Below are 20939 nucleotides of genomic sequence, written 5' to 3' on the forward strand. Positions count from 1 at the left end.
CCCGCCTCCCTCTCTATGGTGGCGCAGGTTGATTTCCCGGATGAGGAAGCGGCGCTGCCCATAGAGACGCAGGGGGGAGAGCGGCGCGATGACGGAGGGAGCGGAGACGGCTGCGGCCTGCGGAGCAGCGCTCAGGTGAAGAAGGGGGGGGGGGAAGACGCCGGGGCGGAGCCCCCCCCACCTGAGGGGGCGAGGGCGAGTGGAGGCCCCGGAAGAGTAATACGGGGGGGGGGAGTTAGGAGGCGCCCCCAATACCCCGCCTTCGCTCCAGCATGGCATAAACAGCTCGAGGCGGGGGGGGGGGGGAAGGCTTAATTAGTTAATTAGCTAATAAGACTTTTGGGGTCATCCCCCACTCAGGCTCCTCCTGTGGAGGATGTTTTGTTTCTTTTTTATGATGTAATTTATTTATATATATGTTTTTAAATGTATGGAAGGTGGCTAGGAAACCCTTGGGTAATAAGTGACTGAATACAGTGGTACCCCGCAAGACGAATGCCTCGCAAGACGGAAAACCCGCAAGACGAAAGGGTTTTCTGTTTTGGAGGCGCTTCGCAAGACGAATTTCCCTATGGGCTTGCATCGCAAGACGAAAGCCCATAGGGAAATGCTGGCGGTCGGGAGCAAAGACTTTCGCCCACAGCCGGCCTTCAGAAGAGGACCTCTTCTGAAGGCCGGCGGGGGGCAAAAGTCTTTGCTCCCCCCGCCTGCCTTCCCCCCCGCCTGCCCCGGGCAATCTTAAAATGCTGGCGGGCGGGAGCAAAGCGTTCGCTGCCGACCCCCAGCATTTTAAAATCTCCAAGGGACAGCAGAGAAGTCTCTGTCCCGGGGAGATTTTAAAATGCTGGGGGTCGGGAGTGTTCGCTGCCGACCCCCAGCATTTTAAAACGCTGTTCCGAAGCGGGGGGCGGGAACATCTGCCCCAGCCGCCCCACTTCGGAACGATGTTCCGAAGGGGGGAGGTGGGGCGGGAACAGCTGCCCCAGCCGCGCCACTTCGGAACGATGTTCCGAAGGGGGGAGGGGGGCGGGAACAGCTGCCCAATCCGCCCCACTTCGGAACGATGTTCCGAAGTGGGGAGGGGGGGCGGGAACAGCTGCCCCAGCCGCCCCACTTCGGAACGATGTTCCGAAGGGGGGAGGGGGGGCGGGAACAGCTGCCCAATCCGCCCCACTTCGGAACGCTGTTCCGAAGTGGGGAGGTGGGGCGGGAACAGCTGCCCCAGCCGCCCCACTTCGGAACGATGTTCCGAAGGGGGGGGGGACAGCTGCCCCATCCGCCCCACTTCGGAACGATGTTCCGAAGGGGGGAGGTGGGGCGGGAACAGCTGCCCCATCCGCCCCACTTCGGAACGATGTTCCGAAGGGGGGAGGGGGGCGGGAACAGCTGCCCCATCCGCCCCACTTCGGAACGATGTTCCGAAGGGGGGAGGGGGGGGCGGGAACAGCTGCCCCAGCCGCGCCACTTCGGAACGATGTTCCGAAGGGGGGAGGGGGGCGGGAACAGCTGCCCCATCCGCCCCACTTCGGAACGATGTTCCGAAGGGGGGAGGTGGGGCGGGAACAGCTGCCCCATCCGCCCCACTTCGGAACGATGTTCCGAAGTGGGGAGGGGGGGCGGGAACAGCTGCCCCATCCGCGCCACTTCGGAACGATGTTCCGAAGGGGGGAGGGGGGGCGGGAACAGCTGCCCCATCCGCCCCACTTCGGAACGATGTTCCGAAGGGGGGAGGTGGGGCGGGAACAGCTGCCCCAGCCGCCCCACTTCGGAACGATGTTCCGAAGTGGGGAGGTGGGGCGGGAACAGCTGCCCCAGCCGCCCCACTTCGGAACGATGTTCCGAAGGGGGGAGGGGGGGCGGGAACAGCTGCCCCATCCGCCCCACTTCGGAACGATGTTCCGAAGGGGGGAGGGGGGGCGGGAACAGCTGCCCCATCCGCCCCACTTCGGAACGATGTTCCGAAGAGGGGAGGTGGGGCGGGAACAGCTGCCCCATCCGCCCCACTTCGGAACGCTGTTCCGAAGTGGGGAGGTGGGGCGGGAACAGCTGCCCCAGCCGCCCCACTTCGGAACGATGTTCCGAAGGGGGGAGGGGGGCGGGAACAGCTGCCCCAGCTGCCGGGCTTCGTAGCGCTGCTGCGAAGCCGGGCGGGGGGGTGGGAACACCTTCTGAAGGCGGGCAGGGGGCAAAAGTCTTTGCTCCCCCTGCCTGCCTTCCCAGGGGCTTTTAAATCGCCCCGGACAGCGGAGAAGTCCTCCGCTGTCCGGGGCGATTTTAAAATGCCGCCCGCCAGCATTTTAAGATCGCCCGGACAGCGGAGAAGTCCTCCGCTGTCCCAAGGTTTTTTAAAATGCTGGGGGTGGTAAGAAAAGCCCTTGTCCCCCCCCCCCAGCCTTCAGAAGAGGTCCGGGGACAGACTGTCCCCGGACCTGGTCTGAAGGTGGTTTCCCTAGGAACGCATTAATTGATTTTCAATGCATTCCTATGGGAAACCGTGCATCGCAAGACGAAAAACCCGCAAGACGAAGAGAATTGCGGAACGAATTAATTTCGTCTTGCGAGGCACCACTGTATGGTGATGACGATGAGGATCCTCTGAGGGTCCCATCCTGAACTCGCCCACCGAAAGTGCTTTGGCGAGCCTCCCAGAGAAAGGCAGCTTTTTCAGGGCAGCTTTCTGGGCCTTGGCGTGGGGCCCCGGGCGGAGGAGGGCTTAGTCAGCTAAGGGCAACCAGGTAGAAAATCCGACAAGGCTCGCAAGTGTTGCGGAGAAGAGATTTCAGCAGGATTATACCAAGCTGCTTTCTGCAGAGGCAGAGCATTGGTCCGTTTACCTCATTATTGTTGGCACGGACTGGCAGCAGTGGCTCTCCGGGGTTTCTTCATAGCTGTCAACGTTTCCCTTTTCTTGGGAGGAATCCTATTCGGAATAAGGGAATTTCCCTTTAAAAAAGGGAAACGTTGACAGTTATGTGGTTTCTTGGGATGGGTAGGAGGTCTCTTGAAGCCCAGACCGGAGGTGCTGTTGGCGATTAAAACTGAGAACTTTTGTTTGCCGAATAGATGCTCTGCCATGGAACTTACGAGTGCGTACACAAAAATATATTCTTGTTCTCGTAGTTCTGAATGATGGGCTGAATTTAAAAGGAACATAGGAAGCTGAGTTATACAAAGTCAGAGCCTTGGTCTGTCTAGCTTAGTATTGTTGACACAGGTTGTCAGGTTTCAGGTGGGGGCGTTTTGTACATAAGACATAAGAAGATGGTGATGGATCAGGACAAAGGATTGGTCCCTCCTCCTGTTTTTACAGTTAACAACTAGATGCCCCAAAGGAAATCCAGCAAGCAGGACCCAAATACAAGAGCCCTCCCATCCTATGGTTTCCAGTAACTAGCATTCAGAAGCATTTTGGCCTCTTACCATGGATATGGAATATATTCATTATGGCCTTTATGGCTCTACTATTGTGCTATGGTGCCTCCATGAAGGTGGTTCAGGTCCATCACCTCTTGAGCCTCCCCCAATCTTGAAGTGAGTAGGGAATCCTGAGTGCCTTAGAACTCCAGAGACCTTTGGATGAGAATCCTAACATTTCCACCCCAAATCCTTCTCTTTCTACTACTCCTCCTCTAGTAGATCAAATTCCCCAAGCTGGGTGAAGTGAGGTTGGAATTTCAGGATGGAATGTGAGGAAGGAGCTGCTTCTAGAGGAGGGGATCAGCAACTGGAGCACAGAAGGCAAGGTGGAGACAGGGGTGAGAACTTTGTGCCATAATGAAGGCCTGGAAAAACAGACGTTGGAAGAAGGCATGGTAGGATGGTTCACCTTGCCTTGCATGAAAGAAAGAGGATAGAGAAAAGTTTTTCTTCCTCTCATAACATTAGAACTTGTGGACATGAAGCTGAATGTAGGATGATTCAGGACAGGTAAAAGAAATTACCGTATTTTTTGCTCTATAAGACGCACCAGACCACAAGACACACCTAGTTTTTGGAGGAGGAAAACAAGAAAAAAAATATTCTGAATCTCAGAAGCCAGAACAGCAAGAGGGATCGCAGCGCAGTGAAAGCAGCAATCCCTCTTACTGTTCTGGCTTCTGGGATAGCTGCGCAGCCTGCATTTGCTCCATAAGACGCACGCACATTTCCCCTTACTTTTTAGGAGGGAAAAAGTGAGTCTTATAGAGAGAAAAATACGATACTTCTTCACGAAGCACATATTTGAACTATAAAGCTTGTTCCCAAAGGAGGCATTGATGGATACCACCAACCTAGATGGCTTTAAAAGAGGGTTAGACAAATGGCTACTAGCTGTGATAGCTATGCTCTTTCTCCATGGTCAGAGGCAGCAATTCTTCTGAATACCAGTTGCTGAAAGCCAGAAGATGGGCGAGTGCTCTTGTGGTTGGGTCTTGCTTGTGGGTTTCCCATAGGTATCTGCTTAGCCACTGTAAGAACAGGATGCTGGGCTAGATGGGTGGTTGGCCTGATCCAGGGGGCTCTTCTAATATTATTTCTGCTCACTTGTCTTTTTCTGTTGTGAAAGGTGGCTGGTCCAACTGTCCTGATGCTCACTGCCAGTGTGGAGTCCGTGGAAAAAAGCCATTTTGACCTTCTCAGCTCCTCCATGTCTGCTGTGGTGCAAGAACTCTACACGAGTCTGCCAGCCACCCTCTCCACTGACCTTGCAGCTCTGTCGGATCCCACCATTGTACTTGATGCTAAACCTGAAGCATCAACCTTTGTGCTGTCATGTAGCAGTTTGCCATCCAAGCCCCACCGGACTCATGGGTTGAAAATCTGTTCTCAGGACTCTGCTGAAAGGCTGGATTGCACAGGCAAAGCCTCTTGCCCTGGGCTGATGGATCTGCTTCCTCAAGAGCCTGCAGAAGCCAGAGATCTGGCTGAGGATGATGATACCCCAAAAAAGGATGTGATGGAGTTGGACCCTTGTCACCAACATTCAAGGGAAGACACGGGAGGGACAAAGGAATTGGGGAGCGTTGCTGACGAGGAAGGCCTTGCACAGTCTTATCTAGCCTCAAAGGAAATATGTTGCTTAAGAGAGGTAAGAATCAGGGCCATTTGGTGTGGGTTTGAAGGCCGTAATAAATTTGTTAGCCTCTATTTCACCTCTATTTCGCAAGAGATTAACATGACACTTCTCTGGAAAAGAGATGCGTGGGGAAATATGTTTAAGTTAAGATGGGGAAAGATTTTGGGGTCTACCTCTTGTGTCAGTGTTAGAAGAAAACAGTTACATAGCAATTGCGTTAAATCAACAACAAGATATAGAGGATTTAGAAATGGAACGGTTCCAAATACTGGAGATGTTGTACAGGCTTATATCAGATTAAGAATTTCTGCATGTATTTAATCAAGTGTTGACTATGCAATCCTATACCTTTCAGAATAACCCACCTCTGCCCACTTGAGTTCAATGGGAGTAACTCCTAGGTCAGTGGGTGTAGTTAGTGAGGATTGCAGCCTGTGTGAATTACTGGGTGTCCTCTTCCATTAAATCATGAAGTTATATTGTTTGCCACTATTAATGGAATGTCTTGAAATATAAAATCTACAGCTAGTGGAGAACTGTGTTTTGTTATGATTCATTGTTGTATAAAACAGCACATCTTCTTTCCCATTTTCCTTTCAGAATTCTTGTTTCTTTGTGAACTTTGTGAGCCTTGTGAACTAGCCTTGCTCATAATGCCTGTTTAAAATTCATAACAAGTTACTTTTTAAAATACTTTAAGGCATGAAGCTAGTGTTATACTTCATCCGAGGACCACTCTGCATGTTAAATGGGAACTGGCTTCTTAAAAACAAATTAAATTAGCTCAAATGCAGCAGACCTGTCAAGGAAACAACAGCTTAGAGAACAGATGAGGGAATTGTTGTATCTTGTCCCCATGCAAACATACTGCTCTGAAGAAAATGGCACCTCCTTCTTGGAATCTGTTTGGTGGTGGTATTAAAATTTTCTATTGTGATGGATATTTTAATTCTATGTTTTATGAACATAGGAACCTGCCTTATAGCAAATGCATCTGGTTCAGTATTGTCTACACCAGGCATGTCCAAAGTCTGTTTCTGGGGCCTAATGTGGCCCGCTGGTTGGTTTAATCCATCCTCTGTGGCAGTTTATTTGCAATCCAATAAAAAGCTCAACAACTTCAATCCTAAAAAAAGTCAACAACTCGTATGTTCATGTATGCTTACTTCATCAAACATACGGCCCTCACGTATGTTTACTTCATCAAATCTGGCCCTCTTTGAAAAAAGTTTGGACACCCCTGGTCTACACTGACTCGAAGCAGCTTTCCAGTGTTTCAGGAGGCAGGGAATGTTTTTAGCCCTACCTGGAGGTGCTGAAGGCTGAACCGGGGGCCTTCTGCATGCAAAGCAACTGCTCTACCACTCAGTCACAGCCGTTCCTTCAAAAGAGCAGGCAGCTGTTTGGGTCTGTATGTACACTGGGAGGAAATAATCCATTTAGTTCTTCGTTATTGTCAAAATATCCAAGCGGTGAGTGTAAACATTGGTGCAAATATTTCGTAAAAATCAGAAACTAAAAATCCGTAATATGATTATTAGTAGAATAAAGCAGCGCTATCCATGGCAGGTTGGTTTTGACACCTTGCTCCTGTGTGAGGTGCTAGCGGATTGGTAGCACAAAATAAGTGTGGAGAAAGAGTATCTTTTTAGAAACAAATCTAGCACATTTAATGAAGAATACCCGGAGACAGATTCTCTCCACAGACTTAACACCTGCACTGCTTGGGGAAAGTTTGGGGAAGTAATAATTAATCCCTTCTGTCTCTGCTGCTGCTGCTGCTACTGCTTTGATGGCTGGCATTGTGTGTGTTTTTGTTTCAGAAAGAACCTTGGCTAACCCACATGGGAAGAGGATTTCTTCCAAGCCCTTCCAATGTTGAAGCAGCAGGCTTGCAGAAGAACCCAGGTAATTTGTTTGGCCAAGCTGCTTCTCCCTGCCTGGATAGTCCATTTGGGATTGAATCAGTTTGAATATCAGTAACTAATAAAACAAAACAGTGTGAGCCCAGGAATGTCTGCTTTAAAAGATGGGTTTTTAGGGTGTTTACAGCTTGCCACGGTTTTTGCCTTGCGAACAGAACATGAGAGGGTGTTTGACCATTGGCCACATTGACCGGGGCAGAGAGCGCTTCTTTATGGTCACCTACGGCATACCTGAGGGACACGGGTGGCACTGTGGGTAAAAGCCTCAGTGCCTAGGACTTGCCGATCGAAAGGTCGGCGGTTCGAATCCCCGTGGCGGGGTGCACTCCCGTTGCTTGGTCCCAGCTCCTGCCAACCTAGCAGTTTGAAAGCACCCCCGGGTGCAAGTAGATAAATAGGGACCGCTTACTGACGGGAAGGTAAACGGCGTTTCCGTGTGCTGCGCTGGTGCTGGCTTGCCAGAGCAGCTTCGTCACGCTGGCCACGTGACCCGGAAGTGTCTCCGGACAGTGCTGGCCCCCGGCCTCTTAAGTGAGATGGGCGCACAACCCTAGAGTCGGACACGACTGGCCCGTACGGGGAGGGGTACCTTTACCTTTACGGAATACCTGGGTATGGTTTTCCATCTCCCTGACAAGGAAAGCAGTGTATTCCAGTGCTTTCCAGAAATACCATTCACCATTCAGGTCACTGTCTTAATCATCATTTTGTTTTACATGACAAAGTAGAGTAACTTGGCTTCTTTTTCCCTCCTGAGAGAAAGCTTCAATTTACCCATTTCTCTGGCTAAATGGAGAACTTCTGTGTTCAGAGCCAGTATAACTTTATTAATACCTGTTGAGGCCAAACAATGGAGGAGGGGCTCATAAATGTACCCACTAGAGATTTCAGCTCCGTAACCCTTTTGTGGGGTCCCACTTTGTTTAATCTGCAAAAGGCAGTATATGTTCTATGATGTTAACACCAGGTGAGAGAGATTGGAGATGGTTTCACCCTTATCCTCGTCACAAACAAAGCGGTGCCTTCAGAATTCTAGAACCTCCTCAGAGTTCTAGCCCTAACAGAGAGCCCGTGGGGCCAGCCCCAGCTGAGATCGCATTTGTCTCTATAAAGCCTGAGTAGTTGTGCTGGCAGGCTTTTGACTTTCGTTGTCAGAATTAACATGTGGGTACCTTGGAGTAAATTGGAGTGAATACTGTTGCTCAGTGAAAGGACTGAGCAGAGGAAAGGACCGTGCAGTCCTTTCTGTGTGAACCAGTTAGGCTGGGGTTAAGAAGTCAAGAAAATGGGTTGATCTGGTCTGGCTATTAGTTACTTGCGAACTAGTTATTTGCTTCCTTTGCTATCTTGCTCTTGTTGCCTCTCAGGTCACCTGTTGAGTATTATTTACTTCTTAATTATTTATTGCATTTACATCCCCTTTGATTTAAATCATTTTTTTACAGAAACACTCATTCTTGCTGGTAATCATCTTAATATTTACAACCAGAGGAAGGTTTCATTTTTGGAATAATAAATTTTCAGAGTAGTTTTTACAGTTATTTCAAAAATTATTGATTTGGTAATACTATTGGAAATACATAGGCAGATAATTATGAAATTATTGTGCGGTTTAATAAGTTAGCTGATTACATTGGGGCAACTTTTCTGCTGTACTTTATTGGAAAGAGAAAAATAATCATTTCCTTAATAACAATTTAAACAATTTATTTAACTAAACAATAACATTATAGCATATGTATCCATGTTTGGTAACTGATGTGGTTAAACAATTTATTTTTTAAAAAAACCTTAGACTGAGTTTTAGCACACATAACAAACTTAAAACAAATCCTTATTTCCTGATGAATAGCATTTGGACTATAATTTAACTTAATAGAAAACTATCTTTAGACAGATCAAATTTAAATCAAAGAAGCTGATTTAAATAAAAAAGCCAATTTAAATATAAAAAGTGTATTAAAAAAAATAAAAATCATTGATTTTTATCCACCCTGCTTACAACTAAAAGGTAAAGGTACCCCTGCCCGTTACGGGCCAGTCTTGACAGACTCTGGGGTTTGTGCGCCCATCTCACTTTATCGGCCGTGGGCCAGCGCTGTCCGGAGACACTTCCGGGTCACGTGGCCAGCGTGACAAAGCTGCATCTGGCGAGCCAGCGCAGCACACGGAACGCCGTTTACCTTCCCGCTGGTAAGCGGTACCTATTTATCTACTTGCACCCAGGGGTGCTTTCGAACTGCTAGGTTGGCAGGCGCTGGGACCGAGCAGCGGGAGCGCACCCCGCCGCGGGGATTCGAACCGCCGACCTTTCGATCGGCAAGCCCTAGGCGCTGAGGCTTTTACCCACAGCGCCACCCGCGTCCCTTATAAGCAACCTAAGGTTGCTTATAACCTTATTCTTCCAGTACTAAAAAAAATATGGATGAATAAGGCATGTAGCACATTAACTCCTCCCCTCCCCGTTTCTCTTTTGTGCAGAAGAAAGCCAAGCAAATGTGCAGGTGATCCCTGAAAATCTGTCAAACCTCCTGCAAGAAGCACAAGGTATGAAGGCGAAGGGGACTGATGGGCTGTTTAGTCATGCAGGCGAGCACAGTGCCAGAGAGGTTGCAGGTGTCCCACCTGAGAGCAGTGAGTCCTCAGAGGGAGACACAGTCATGGCCAAAGTTGAGGTTTCAGGAAGCAACACTTTAGTCTCTCTAGAACCTGTGAGCGCCAAGAATGATGCTTCAGCAAGAGAGCTGCTGCAGGAAGACGAAGAAGTGGAGGAGAATTGTGAAGCTCTGATCTCCCATGTTGCTTTGTCAGCAACGAAGTGTATCCTTCCTAGCTCAGGAGCTGCGGGAGAAACGTCCCTCAATCGAGATGTGGAAGCGAACCCAATCCTTGACAGTGATCCAGCTTCCATGCAAGATAAGACAAACGTGCCTAATGACAGTAGCTCTTCTCCAGTTTTGCAAAGTGGGACTACCACTGCTGCTCAGCTGTCAAACTCAGCCCCTGAAGCTTCAGGACATCACTTGGAAGGCAATTTGGAGCTTGGAAACATACTCTGGGAAGAGAACATGGATGCTTTTGAAATTGTCTGTGAAATGCAGGAGGAAGACTTGAGGAGCTGTGAAAAAATTGAGCTGCTGGAAGAATGGGCCTCTGAGCCGGATACGGATGAAACTTTGTCCCCAGCGTGCAGCACTGAAGAGATGTCCAGCGAAAGCAACCAAGAACAGGAGGTGGATGCTCAAAATACGGACCACGCTTACAGTTTGACATGTGAGGGAGCTATTGAAATCCAGAAAAGGGGTGCTGTTCAATATTACTGGAAAGACATTCAAGAAAATTCTCAGCCACAGGAAAACAGCTTTGCAGAATCATCTTCAGTGGCCAAAAACACGTTTCCCTCTTCACCTGCACATCCAGAAGATGGATTAAGACTGGCCTCTATAGAGGTTGACAGCATCCAAAAGGATAAGCATCATCAATGTGCTTCTAGTGACATAAGCATGGCTGTTGGGGGAGAAGAAAACAGGTCTCTCATGGCGGAAGTGGGAAACATTGGGTGCATTCAGAACAGCTGCAGCACAAGCAATGATTCAAATCCCACCAGTTGTGACTCTTCGGATTGTGGCTCCAGATTAGGTGAACATGTACCACAGATGGGATCCCACAGTGGTCCAAAGACAGAAATCCGAAAGAGTCCTTCAGCTACACACCTGTGTGCTACCACCATAGCAGAAGAAAAACCCTCAACAGCTCAACTCTGTGACACTTACTCCTCTGCCCAGCAAACCGAGAGGACTTTAAATTGCAGCGGGTTACTAGACAGCTTGCCCAGAGAAGAATTCCCTGCAGAGCTGAAGCTGCAGAGCACCAGCTTCGTACTTCACACCAAGAAAGAGTCACCTTCGCCAAGTCAGAATGCTGGGAGTTGTATTACAACAAGGGAAGCATCCGTGAAAAGCACAGGCCTTATGCTGAAGGATACAGAGCAGAAGCCAGCTGATCAGGAAATGGCGCAAATTGAAGCATATAGTCCTGGGAACCCATGCATGAATGACCTGTCTTCTGCCATTGAGACTTGCTGCACCTCATTGGGAGGTATCTGCTTAGCTGTTAATGATGATGTTGACGGCAACAGTGTTCTCAAAAGCAAAAGTGAAGAATCTGATGGACTGAAAGCAAGTCACTCTTCTGCATCTGCCAGGGAAGGTGTCCCTCCTGAGGAGCCTGGCAGTGTTGTTAAGGCAGGGGACCATCATCCCTGTGATGACTCAGATGATGCTGGAAGAATCTGGGATGCAGCTTCTCCTGAAGCTTCAGAAGTGTCAGATGTGGCAGCTGGAAATCAGAGGTCTGACGGCAACGATACTTCTGTGAAATCACACATTGCGTTGGAAGTTGACGCCAGTGTTTTCCCTGCAGATTCCAACCCAGAATTAGGTAAAGCTTCGCTGGTGGCTGAATCTGATGGAATGGGAGCAGCTGAAAGTGTAAAAACATGTGGTGAGAGTTGGAGAAATGAGAAACTGGCAGATTACAGAGATTTTGGCAAAACAAACTGCCTTGAACTTGGCAAACTTGTAAAAGACAAAGGTGAGGAAAAACAAAGGCAGCATCAAGACCACCACTCCTCTTCCTCCTTTGCACCTGAACCCTCCAGTATGAAGACTGCCATGCACTCCAGCTTCCCAGGTCACACAGAGCAGCAGCCTGATTTTTTGCCCTTGGAGGATTTATGTGCTGTCAATCCACGTCAGCCAGGGGAAACAATCTGTCAGGCAAAAGTCCAGCCCTTTCCACATCAGAATCCTCCTTTTAATAGACTGGTTTTGTTGAATCAGAAAAATGAATCCCCAGAAAAAGATGTTTCAGAATGCCAGCAGCCTCCCTTGATGTCCTCAGAGAAGCAAAAGGTGGATCACGCTCTGCAGGCTGTGACCTCAAGTGAAGACACTGAAAAATCTGTTGACTGTAATCAGAACAACTCTCTGTGCTGGGAGAGGGGCCACGGCAAAACTCCAGTTCCGTTGCTTTTAATAGAAGAAAAGAGTATTCAAGAAACATTTCAGCAAACTACATTAGGCAGTTGCTCATCTGTTAAAATGCTGTCAGAATCTCTTGGCAATCCATTGAAAGAAGAGTCCGTAGAACTGAAAAGTGTCGACTCGCATTCAGAATGTTGTTCTGAACTTCTGAGGTCAATAGGGTTTGTTAATGATCAGGCTTCTCAAGCAACAACTGATGAATCTGCCTCTGGGGCAGTCAGCAGGAGTCCTTCCGAGGTACTAGATGAAAAAGCATTCTTACAGTGTAGTAGTGGGCCTGCCTCATCTCCTAGTCAAATGTTTTTCCAGCGAAACTCTGTAAACTGTCAGAAAAGTATGGAGGGAGTGTGTTCAAAGCCGCTGGAGAACAAAGAAGTGCCTACTTTGGCAAGTATATGTTTCGGAGTGCAGCTTGCTCAGAATCCAGCCATCTGCTTGTCTCAGAAAGATGATCCATGGACATCTCCGTCTTTTCCTCCACGTAGTCGCTGTTGTCCTTTCCCCAAAGAACACCCTGGAACAATCAGCTTCTCTCTCAGTAGACTCTGTTATCAACATGTTAACCTGTTAAATTCAGAGAATGAAGAGGCAAGCTGTTCTGTTAAAGAAAATACACCCAGAGATTCTCCTCTAGATAGCAAGGAAACGTCCGTTTGTGCAGTAGGTACCAAGCGAAGAGCGGAAGTAGTAAAAGACATCATATCAATTATTTCTGACAGTCCTAACCCCTCAAAAAAGATGAAACAGTCTTTGGAAGGTAACCAGAGAGCACTCAATCTGCCCACTGAGAAAACGGAGGTAACAGTTTACCCTCTAGGCATTAAAGATTCTCCTGGAGCTCTCTTGCAAGGCTTGAGGTTTTCTGAAGGGCGAGAAGAAATTGTATTCCCATTCAAGATTGAAATACACACACAGCCTTCTTTTGTCCCCCTACCTGAGCACATTTTGCAACTTAGCAGATTGCTGCACAACCCCAAGTTTCGCAGAATCAGAGATCCTTCAAAGCCAACTGTTGTTGCTCGACGGCGTTTAAAGAACGTGCACTATGCTTTGCAAACTAAATGCTTACTTTCCACAAGACTGTCTCCGGAAATCTTTTGCAGCAGCATCCTGCCTTGTCCTTCTTCAGGTGGTCATAGGTTAGAAGCTTCCCCCAAATGCCTCTGCAGTCAAGGAAGAAGCTGGCAGGCTGCAGAGGTCACCCAGGAGCCAGCAGGAGACGCAAAGAAGCCATTGGAAGATCGCTTGGTCATTGAAATACCTGTTGAGAAGGCGAGAGATTCAGAATCAGGTGTTTGTCTGATGCTTACCCAGAAACCCTTGCAAGAGGAGGCTGAGGAAGTTCCAGCTCTGCCTGTTGCCTCCTGTGGTGCAGTTGTTCAAGACAGAAGAGCTAAAGTGAAGGTGAAATCCAGAAACCTCTTGAAACGGAGACTGTTCTGCCTTGCACCACCTTTAAGCAGTTCTTACCGTGAGATGGTGGTGAAGCCACATGCTTTTGCTTCGGGGAGTGGAGTTGAGGTCAGTGAGAATGGAAGTCCTGGCAGCACTTTCAGGGGGTGGAAAAGGCCAAAGAGAGCCAAGGACTTTGATGGGTTGGACTACCTAGAGGCCAAAAGCCAAAGCCTAGGGAGTTTCAGGAGCCAAAGCCGGCCATCAGCCACCAATGACAGTTCTGTCCTTGTAGTCTTTTGCATGTTGCCACAAGCCTTTCACTTTAGTTACGATGGAAGCAGGAGTTCCCTCAGATGCACTCGCAGAATAAGATCACCTCTTCCATTCAGGAGGCAGCTGGGGAAAGCCTGGGTCAGGATTTCTAGGCCGGACCAGCTCAGAACAGCAAGAAAAAGTCACCTAATGGCAAGTTCTGTTTCCTTCAGGAATCCCTCTGCGATTGTTCTAAAGCCTGAGTGCCAGCTCACAGATTCTGTCTGTTTTGCCCCAAAGCTCACTGTTACAGGAAACAAAGGAGAAGGCACAGTCAGGGACCAAATGCCAAAGCAACAAGGCAGCCAAAGCAGCTTGCTGGACAGCCCCAGGCTTAGCAAACTTACCAAAGACCCGGCGCTCTTGAGGAAGCTGTCAGCGTTGGCTAACAAATTGCTGGCACTGCCGGGAAACCCTCAAAACCGCAACCAGCTCTTGGGCTCTACAGAGCTTCTCTCTGTCCCTGAAAAGTACAGCCACTTCAGACATAAGAAGCTCTTGGAAGTTTTCTCCTGCGTGGACTTGAAGCTCAACTCTCCATGGTTTAATGGCAGCAGCTGCAGCTTCAAGATGTTCACCTCTCAATCTTTGGCACTTTATCCTCTGGAGTTGACCAACCTGTTCTTTTTGGAACTGGGCAATAATAACTCCCCCCTGGCCTTCAGTGCCCCTGTTTTCCCTGTGACTTTCCATATAAAATTGGACTCCAGCCCAGCGAGGAATCTCCCGGGGCTGACAGCACAGCACAACGACCCTAGCAACAGCCACCGGTTGGCTCTGGGGGAGGCCCACGGCTTCCAGCCTTCCAAGTGGACCTTTTCTCTCCTCCTGCCTCAAAGCTGCCTCAGTGTTGCACCAGTCCAGAGAGATGCCTGGGTCCCTGCTGAATCGCACACCACCACACCGCTGGCCTCTCTCGGTGCGGCAGAGAGCTGGCGAAGCGAGGCCATCACGACTCAGCGGAGGAGGGTAGGCTGCTCCCCACTTGGCCTCCACACCGTCTTGGCCCTCTATTCCCCCGGCTGCTATCGGATCTGGACCAGAAGAAGGAGCCTCACCAGCCGCCTCCCAGCGGTCCAGAATCTGGCTGCACTTCAGCTCGCCCAGGGCTTGAAGGAGTTAAGACATTCCGCTTCTGCGTCAGCTGACCTCTTCTCTTCTTTGCCCTATTCGCTGGGTCGAGTTCTGTCCATATGGAGCCAGCACGGTCCTCCCCGCAACCGTCCCTCCGAATTCACTCCTCTCCATTCTAAGCGCTGCAAGTGGCAGCCAGCCACTTCTGCGACCACCAGGCTGGGCTTCGGGAACAGGTAAAGCTCCCTCCCCCTTATTTCCGAGACTCCCATCTTGTGTGGCTGTGTGTGTGTATTCCTGCATTGCAGGGGGTTGCACTAGAAGGCCCATTGGGTCACTTTCAACTCTTAGGATTCTATGTACTTTTCTGTCTCTTGCAGAGGGAGGGGAGCGCAGCGTTAGGAACTGCAGGAGGTTGAGAGGGGGCTCACGTTCCACCTTGCATGTGTGTGTGCCTACCGTTGGCGAGCCCTGCTCACGCAAGATGCCTCCCCTGCAGAGCGCCATCTTGTCAGCTGGAGCGGAGCCAGGCTTGGTTGGTTTATTTGCTCCACTAACTCTCATTTTTCTCCCCTCCCGGCCACACACCCCACACCACGTGCCAGAATATATATTGCGGAAAGGTGAGAATCTGGTGGCAGAGCTCCCGGAGGTGTGAGGTAGGAGAGGTTTCAGAGTCCGGAACTACGGAGCACAGACTTTGGACTTCCATAATGGGTCCTGCAGGCCAGACTTTCCCAGCCTTCCAGCTGCCCCAGACTACAACTCCCGTCTCACCTGGGTTGGCTGAGGCTGATGAGAGTTGTAGTCTGAAGCAACTAGAGAGCACCAGGTAGGGAACGAGGCTGGCCTAGGTTCAGAGTGTTTGCCCTTACTGAAAACAACCCACATGCGCCTCAGAGATAGAGCTTTGAGCAGGAAAGCATGGGGAATTTGTAAGTAAATGTTGCTCCATGGGCATCACCAAAAGTCAGCAGGAAATGTTGACTACCTGAATTAAAAACAGAAATAAACAAAGGAAGTTGAAGTAGTATTCTCTCTTCAACTTGTGGCTTTTGTAATTCTAAGGCAGTGGGGTGTGATCTAAAATTATTAATTGGGTTTTTGTCCCACTCCTCTGAAAAAAAATTAATAAATCACTTCACCACCTCGCCCTTTAGGGGCTTACTTGCTGCATCTGTCTGTCAAGCAAAGGAAATACCTTGTAGGTTTGCTTACCAGAATGCAGATTCTGTGCTTTCAGTGGCCAGAAATAAAAATGGATAAAGCAGTTGATTGCTATGCCTACTGGGAGGAAATAAACCTTTTGCATATGGCTCAGCTGTGAGACGATTTCAGTTACCTGTCGGTTTGCAAAAGAGAAACTTTACGAACTAACCAAGCTCTAAAAATAGGTATTTTCGCCTTCCTTGACCTGTTTTTAAAACGGGTTTAGCAGAACATGTGAAGAAGCTGTTTAATACCGAGTGGAACTCTCAAGCTCAGCATTTTCTGCTGTGATTCTAAGACGGCAGCCTCTGCCTTGTGAGTACCCTCCAAGTCCCAGCACTGCTGTGCTGGCTGGGGCAGATGGGAGCTGCGGTCCAAACATCTAGAAGGCATCAGGTTGGTGTAGGCTGCTGTAAGGTTTGGGAGATTATTAAAGCATATTTTAAAGTAGTTGTCCTACATAAGAGCCAGGTTTCTGGGATGCTATCCTGGTGTTTCTACATACAAAACAAGAGCTTTTGCCACCAAACTGTGTCCTTCCACATATATTTAATCTCGTGTACTTGTCAAGATTTTGACAATGTTCAGCATATAGAAAGGAAGTTGGGAGGATCAACATAAAAAGTGAGTTTTATCTGTAACTCTCTTACTATCAAATGAAGGTGCTTGTGTCATGTTCTGAAGGAATGCTGCCTGAGCTGATAAAATACAATTCTAACAAAATACAAAATCATTGTGAGGCCATCTTGAGAAATGTACCACTTTGGAGGGACAGAGAGTGCTGGATTTAACTGTGTGTTGTCACTCCTCTGACTTCCCCACCTCCCAAATTCTTGACCTTATGGTGGAGATTGTGGAGCAGATTCCTGCACATCCTTTTGCTAAAAGCAAGGTACTGTGGGTTGCTCCCCTCCCCTTTTCGGTGTCTTGGAAAGAGGCAGCCCCTTTTAAGACCAAGATCTGCTCTACTGCTTTATCTCACCCTCTGTGTACAAAGGAGGTTGGCAGAGGGAATTGCCCCACCCCGGCTGAACCCCACAGTGGTCAAGCCAAGGCTTAGAAGGAACACCCAGGCATTGAAGGCATTTGATCGCCTCCTGCGCTTCTCATGGCTATATCCGAGGGCAAGTCACACCAGAACCATTCATTTAAAAAACAACACTTCACCATGCAGTGAGGGTCTGTTTGGGGCAGGTCAGAGCGGAAAAGAGCCTCTGTTAGTGAGGCTTCCCACCCCTTTCCCCTAGCTCTGCAGTAATTAGTTCGGCTTTAAGGTTTATTAAATCCATATATTGCTTCCCAGGGACACAGGTGGCGCTGTGGGTTAAACCACAGAGCTTAGGACTTGCCGATCAGAAGGTTGGCAGTTCAAATCCCCGCGACGGGGTGAGCTCCCGTTGCTCGGTCCCTGCTCCTGCCAATCTAGCAGCTCGAAAGCACGTCAAAAGTGCAAGTAGATAAATAGGTACTGCTCCAGCGGGAAGGTAAACGGCGTTTCTGTGCGTTGCTCTGGTTCGCCAGAAGCAGCTTAGTCATGCTGGCCACATGACCCGGAAGCTGTACTCCGGCTCCCTCGGCCAATAAAGCGAGATGAGCGCCGCAACCCCAGAGTCGGTCACGACTGGACCTAATGGTCAGGGGTCCCTTTACCTTACCTTTATATTGTTTCCCACTAAAATGTCCTGAAGTGGTTGGCATGCAAGTAATAAAATTGCACAACCATGTGGTTTTGTTTTTTTAAAAAGCCACCCCATTTTTAACAATGTAATATCACTGGATATGTCCAAATGCCAAGGAAAACGGAAACCTCTGTGCCTGGACAAGGTTGGTGCTTGGAGGGCCTCTTTGTGGGGAGCATTCCATAGACGCTGTGAGGGAATCTCTCTTAATGCATTGGGACCTCCCTGACCTTATTTCCAGGCTTGGAAAAGATGCTGGTGTGAGGCTCTGGTCTTTAATTTGTATGTTGCCTTCCTACGTTACTGAACTGAGGGTGGTTCTGCAACCTGTAGAAAAGACACAATGTACAACTATTGTCACTGTGCCACAGTTTAAAATAATAACTTAAGGACAAATGGCAAAAAAATTATTGGGAATCCATTTCACATGCGGTTTTGTTAACAAAATGTCAGCGAGTGGTAGGTGTGGATCAGCTGAGGTTTCCACCTTAGGACACGTCATTAATCCTCATCCAGTTCTACTGGCACATATTTAGTAGAGGCCAGTCTCAGCCTCTCTGGCCATCCTGCACACCAAGCATGGACTGCCTTGCAGGTGGGCTCAGAGTCCTGAAGGGTGAAGCTCTGCTTGCGTCTTCCCTTCTCCTGCACCCCAAACCTCCTCTGGATCCCCAGTGTACCCACAAAGGGCAATCTGAATGGATGCAGTATTTCAAAACTGCAAAAGTTCTCCTGCGGTTTCAAACCCTGTCCAGCTCTCCAGTATCTCCTTGGATGGCTTCTTAAGTCCATGTATGGTGGCTGCTCCATTCAAAGGCTTTCAGGACTGCTTTTTTTCAGGACTCCCTGGTTTTTCTCACTTTCTCCTGCTGTGGCTTTTCCAATTAAGTGCTCCAGTAAGATGAGGCGAGGGAATGAAAGGTCGCAGCCTTGATTGGAAGCCTTAGATGCCCCTAGCGCTCAGCTTCCTTTGCAACTTCCTTCAGCCTTCCACAACCGGCTGCCTTCCAAGTATTTTGGACTACAACTCACCAGCCTCTGCCAGCAACAGCTCTGCCTACTGGGGCTGGTGGAAGTTGTAGGCTGGAGGGCACGAGGTTGAGGAAGGCTGATGTTCTGAACTTGCTCTTTTTTTAAAAAAGAAGTAACTTTGAAACCATCAGGAGCTTCTTTAAATGATTTCCAGCCTCTCAGGCTAAACCTAGCACCCTCCTGTTTCATATTTTCTTGGCTTCTGCCTCTCAGGCCGAAACCCTTCCTCCTAGTCAAGGGGTCTCCGAAACACGTGGCCCCAGGAAGCGCAGAGAGAGAGCCCAATGTTTTCTCCCCTCCTGCCTGGAATGTAACTTGTGCTGATACAGCTCTAACTTCTGCTTTTCTGTGGCTTTCTCTCCTATCTGAACCAGCTCTGCCATGTTGCCTCAGGTGCCTGACCAGTGTGTGGATGACCCCAGCACGGTCGCTGATGCTGTGAGGTAAGTGGGGGCATGCCCACCCCTCACCCCCCGTCACACAAAGGAGCCTTTGCCTTGAGGATCTCCCCTTTCGAGGTCAATTTCACACCTTGCCTGAAACTGTGCCTGTTTCTGACTAGGAGTCATTGCAGAAAATATGTCTGGATTCTTCCCTGGAAGTGTTGAGTGTTGGCGTGATCCAGGAGGACTCTTCCTATGTCCTTATGCCTGCCCAGCATTACTTTTTGCTACCCTGGCACCCTTGAGCTTCTTTTGAACTGCGGCTCCCAGCTGTGCTGGCAGGGCTGATGGGAGTTGTAGTCTAAAACACCCTGGAGGAGGGCGCTCAGTGCATATATCACTGTTGCCTCTTCAATCCTTGGCCTCTGCTCTCCCAGTTGGCCCTCTTTTTCAAATTTATTGTTGGTATTTATATACCACCCAACTCTTTTGCTGCATATTTTAATCATGGGTGTTTTATATTTTGATGTTTCATTGGGATTGTTTTATTGTGGTGGGTGTTCATGTTATAATGTTGTGCAACTGAGTTTTATTTCCGAAGCTGCTGAGAAGCCTATTTTAGTAGTAAGCATTATATAAATTAAGAATACACACACACACCCCTTCTGCATGCAGAGCAGATGATCTACTGTTAAGCTACAGCCATGACCATGATTCCCAGCTCCCCACTGGCTTAGGCCCTCTGACTTGTCCCACCAGAACCAATCTTGATGCTGTTTCCATCTTCAATCCCTGGCCTTAATCAGCATGTTCTTCCCCCACACACTCACTGCCTCTTTTGTCCTCCTCCTAGGCTGGAACCTTCATTTTCTTCGTCATTACATGCATCTTGCTCACTTCTGGAGCCAGCACGTCCTCCTCTCAGAATTCCAGTGCCTGCATTTCCGGTCATTCCCTTGGACGAACTGGACGTTCCTGTCCCTGTGTTGCCCAAGACAGGTAGCCGGCTTGAAAAGGTGAGTGATGTCCTGAGGAAAGGCGGGTACACAAGTTGGTAGGAGGGTGAATGGTGCTTCCCATTGCTTGACAGGTATATATCTTGGTTTAAGATGTGTGTCGGTGAAAGCATGTTTAGTAGTGGGGGGAGGGAATGGAAGCAAAAAATAATCTTCAATTTACCCTAGTGGGGAAAGAATGGGAGTCTCTAACAGACCACTTTACCTTTCAGCTCTAGTATCTCCTCACACCTTTCATAATATGGAGGTAGTGCTGATCTACTTTGTAGGGTTGTTTGTAAGAATTAATATCGTGGTACCTCTGGAATGGGACACGGGTGGCACTGTGGGTTAAACCACAGAGCCTAGGACATGCTGATCAGAAGGTCAGCGGTTCGATTCCCCACGACGGGGTGAGCTCCCGTTGCTCGGTCCCTGCTCCTGCCCACCTAGCAGTTCGAAAGCACATCAGAGTGCAAGTAGATAAAGGTAGGAAGGTAAATGGCGTTTCCGTGTGCTGCTCTGGTTCGCCAGAAGTGGCTTAGTCATGCTGGCCACATGACCCAGAAGCTGTACACCGGCTCCCTCGGCCAGTAAAGCGAGATGAGCGCCACAACCCCAGAGTCGGCTACGACTGGACTTAACGGTCAGGGTCCCTTAACCTTTACCTCTGGATACGAACCGCTCTGGATACCAATGCTTCGGGCTACGCATGCAGCAAACCCGGAAGTAAAGGAAAGGTTTCCACATGCGCAGAAGTGGGCTGCCGCCGCCCACACCTGCACAGAACAGCACACCTCTGGATGCAAATGTTTCGGGTTAAGAACAGACCCC

General features: G+C 49.1%; 1 protein-coding gene across 2 annotated transcripts in view; it reads left to right on the top strand.

Annotated features, from left to right (window-relative positions):
- Nucleotides 1-20939, top strand: part of PRR14L (proline rich 14 like) — a 25898-nt gene continuing 4959 nt past the window's right edge. The window contains exons 1-6 of one of the 2 annotated variants that reach the window (XM_081174612.1): nt 1-135; nt 4547-5068; nt 6880-6964; nt 9463-15043; nt 19102-19170; nt 19964-20126. In XM_081174612.1, coding sequence (XP_081030738.1) covers nt 16-135; nt 4547-5068; nt 6880-6964; nt 9463-15043; nt 19102-19170; nt 19964-20126 — 6540 coding nt within the window. In that variant the 5' untranslated portion in view covers nt 1-15. Of the gene's footprint in view, nt 136-4546; nt 5069-6879; nt 6965-8043; nt 8146-9462; nt 15044-19101; nt 19171-19963; nt 20127-20939 lie in introns of those variants that run through there. The other variant, XM_081174613.1, reaches the window with a different exon arrangement.

This window comes from Podarcis bocagei (assembly GCF_964188305.1).
Source record: "Podarcis bocagei genome assembly, chromosome: 16".
Classification (NCBI taxonomy): Eukaryota; Metazoa; Chordata; class Lepidosauria; order Squamata; family Lacertidae; genus Podarcis; species Podarcis bocagei.